General features: G+C 54.8%; 1 protein-coding gene across 1 annotated transcript in view; it reads left to right on the forward strand.

Moving 5' to 3' along the window:
* PCIF1 (PDX1 C-terminal inhibiting factor 1) overlaps nt 1-3243 on the forward strand; it is a gene marked incomplete at its 3' end in the record, with an annotated part of 7877 nt that extends 4634 nt beyond the window's left edge. The window contains exons 10-15 of the mRNA XM_009072367.1: nt 431-603; nt 1027-1113; nt 1598-1782; nt 1878-1971; nt 2175-2350; nt 3093-3243. Coding sequence (XP_009070615.1) covers nt 431-603; nt 1027-1113; nt 1598-1782; nt 1878-1971; nt 2175-2350; nt 3093-3243 — 866 coding nt within the window. The remainder of the gene's footprint in view (nt 1-430; nt 604-1026; nt 1114-1597; nt 1783-1877; nt 1972-2174; nt 2351-3092) is intronic.
* Nucleotides 3244-3249: the final 6 nt, after the last annotated feature.

Genomic DNA, 3249 nt, shown 5'->3' on the forward strand with positions numbered 1-3249 from the left:
AAGGTGGCAGGGAGATTCCTTTGCCTCCTGCTCTTGGCAGCCTGGGAATATTTATTGTCCTTTGGATTAGTTTGGGGTAAACTGACATAGAAGCAGTGGCAACCAGGAAAGTACTTGTGTGTCTGGAACATGCCTCAGGACACTGGGGTGGCTGTTTGCTGTCTGCAGCTCTGCTGGGTAGGAGGTGGGGAAATGCTGTGAAGTGGGTCCTCTCTGTGCACTGGCAGTGGGAGATGGAATTAATTGAGGGAATCAGCTTTGAACCTATGTAGCTGCCTATGAGACCTGCAAAGGACCATCAAGCTGTTTTTGGAGGGACCACCCTGCTCTTTAGCCCTATTTGGGTCACTCTGTGTTTTGAGATGGAAGGAAGATTGCTCCCAAATCCCCTTGGCTTCTCATGGGCTGCCTTTATCTCTGTTCTCCATAGCTGAGGTAGAAGCTCCTGAGGTCCAGGACAGGCTGGTGTACTGCTACCCCGTGAGACTGGCCATCCCCTCCCCACCGCTCCCCAGTGTGGAGATGCACATGGAGAACAACGTGGCGTGTGTGCGGTACAAGGGGGAGATGGTCAAAGTGAGCCGCAACTACTTCAGCAAGCTGGTAAGGGCTGGGGCCAGGCCTGCTGCTCCTCGGGGTGCTGGGCAGAGGATGGCCAGCTGATCCCACAGGGCTGTCAGACGCTGCTGCAGGAATGGGGACAGCTGCTCTCACCTCAGTTGGGGTCAAGGTCCTGCTGGGAGTATTTCACGAGTGTTGGGGGTGTGCTCTGGATATTTGCTGTGCTGCCAGAACGTTGTACTCGCAGCGAGGCAGCCCTTGCTGAGACACACATGCTGGTGTGGTGGTTCATTCATGGTAGTGACGAGCTGGTGCCCACGTGGTGACAGCAGATGTGCTGACACACCTCCCCGCAGAGCTCAGCTGCTTTTCCTGTTCCTCAGCATACCTCTCCCTGTCACAATGTGCACAACCTCCATACCTTGGCTGTTCCTGGTGTGTTCAGTGCTGGGCTTTCTCTTCCAGTGGCTTCTCTATCGGTACAGCTGCATCGACGACTCGGGCTTTGAAAAGTTCCTGCCCAGGGTTTGGTGCCTTCTCCGTCGATACCAGGTGTGTTCTCCCCACAGCTGTGCATCAGAAAGCCATGGCAGCACTGGGGACTGAATTTGTTTGTGATCTGGGAAGAGCCATGTCTCTGGGAGTCTGGAGCAATACAGGCTTTAAACAGGGCCTGTTTTCTGCTCCCAGTGTGCTGATGTCTGTGAACTGTGTAAGACTGTGGTCTGGGGAGCGTTTGTGGTTTTGACAGGAGATGTCAGTGAGGATAAAGATTTTTGTGAAGGAAATCGTTAGTAGTCTGTGACTCTAAGAGGCAGCTGAAGGCTTTTGGAGTTACACATGAAAAGCAATGGCTTGTGGGGCCACAGTTGGATGAAATCTCTAAAGAGCATTCTTGGGTATATGCAGGGACCTACATGAACTTGAGAAAGGACGAGGGGGCCCTGCTTTCGTAGAGGAGTAGGTGCATGGACGTGTGGCCCTGGGACAGTGAAGGGAGCAGCAGGCACAGCTCACCAGGGTTTGCTCTCCTCAGATGATGTTCGGTGTGGGTCTCTACGAAGGGACTGGTCTGCAAGGGGCACTTCCCGTGCATGTCTTCGAAGTCCTTCACAAGCTCTTCGGAGTGAGTTTTGAATGCTTTGCCTCGCCCCTGAATTGCTATTTTAAACAGTACTGTTCGGCCTTCTTGGACACAGACGGGTATTTTGGATCCAGGGGGTGAGTCTTATGTTCCCCAGCTGTGTGTCTGTGTGGGTGCATGCCTGTGGGATGACTCAGGACGAGCTGATAGAGATCTTTGCCTTTTTCTCCAGCCCGTGCCTGGATTTCTTCCCTATAAGTGGCTCTTTTGAGGCAAATCCTCCGTTTTGTGAGGAGCTGATGGATGCCATGGTCTCTCACTTTGAGGTATGTCTGCTCACCAGTGGGGTTGTTCGGGATAGAGCTGTGCCATCTGTTCTGTGCTCCCCACCACTCCTGCCCCCTCACGGTGGGGCAGAGGAGGGTGACGGCTGCAGCACTGCTCTCAAAGCAGAAGCGTTTCCACAGGACTCGTTAGGCACGTCATTGCTCAGCCAGTGCTGAGATTATTCCTTTCCTTGTTGCGCTAGAAACTGCTGGAGAGCTCCAGCGAGCCGCTCTCCTTCATCGTCTTCATCCCCGAGTGGCGAGACCCCCCCACGCCAGCCCTGACCCGCATGGAGCAGAGCAAGTTCAAGCGGCACCAGCTCATCCTGCCAGCCTTCGATCACGAGTACCGCAGCGGGTCCCAGCACGTCTGCAAAAAGTAGGCTTTGTTCTCAGATCCTTCTGGGAACACGGCTCTGAAGCTGTGTGACAGAAATATCCTCTCCCAACTGAGATCAGTGGGAAGCAGGGAGCAGGCAAGGACAAATGTAGCGCATCATCACCCTGGGTGTTTAGGATGGGCAGACAGCATTGTGAATTCCATATCAGTTTAATGACTGCTAACAGAGCTTGTGAGAGGTACACGCCTTGGGCACGAGTCCAGCCAGAACAGGGCACACCTGTGGTGCTGCTCTGTGCTCCTCTGCCAGTCCTTGGGCATGTGAGCCACCTGTGCTGCAGCAGCTGAGTGTCACTGCAGGGAGCCGAGGCAAGGGGCGGTGGGGGCAGTCTGACCCCTGCTCTGCTGCTGAGGCAACAAGTTTGAGCAACAATTTGCTTAAGCCACAAGTGCCTGAACACTAAAGCTCTCCATAACTGGTTAGGACTGATGCCTCACTGTGCTGAGTCCCTTCTGTATGGACAGCAAGGTCCCCCAGCACGTGTGCTGGTAGAGAGCAACACAGCTCTGCTGCATCAGTGCTTCCCTCTGAAAGCTCCGGAGCCTCGGCTGTACACGGAATTGCCGAAGGCCGCACTGTGCCTGCATTTCCTCAGCGTAATGAGAGGAAGGGCAGAGGTGAATACTTGTCCTAATGATTGCAGGCAGGAAGAGGAGGGGTGGGTGTCGACTTTGGGCAGGGGCCAGTGGAGGTGCTGATGTCTGCGCTCTTCCCTTGCAGAGAGGAGATGTACTACAAGGCTGTGCACAACACAGCCGTCATCTTCCTGCAGAACAGCGCCGGCTTTGCCAAGTGGGAGCCCACGCCGGAGCGGCTGCAGGAGCTTGTCGCAGCCTACAAGCATTCAGGCCGGACCCTCAGCTCCTCGTCTTCCTCC

The sequence above is a fragment of the Acanthisitta chloris genome, unplaced genomic scaffold (genome assembly GCF_000695815.1).
Source record: "Acanthisitta chloris isolate BGI_N310 unplaced genomic scaffold, ASM69581v1 scaffold31883, whole genome shotgun sequence".
NCBI classification, from domain to species: Eukaryota; Metazoa; Chordata; class Aves; order Passeriformes; family Acanthisittidae; genus Acanthisitta; species Acanthisitta chloris.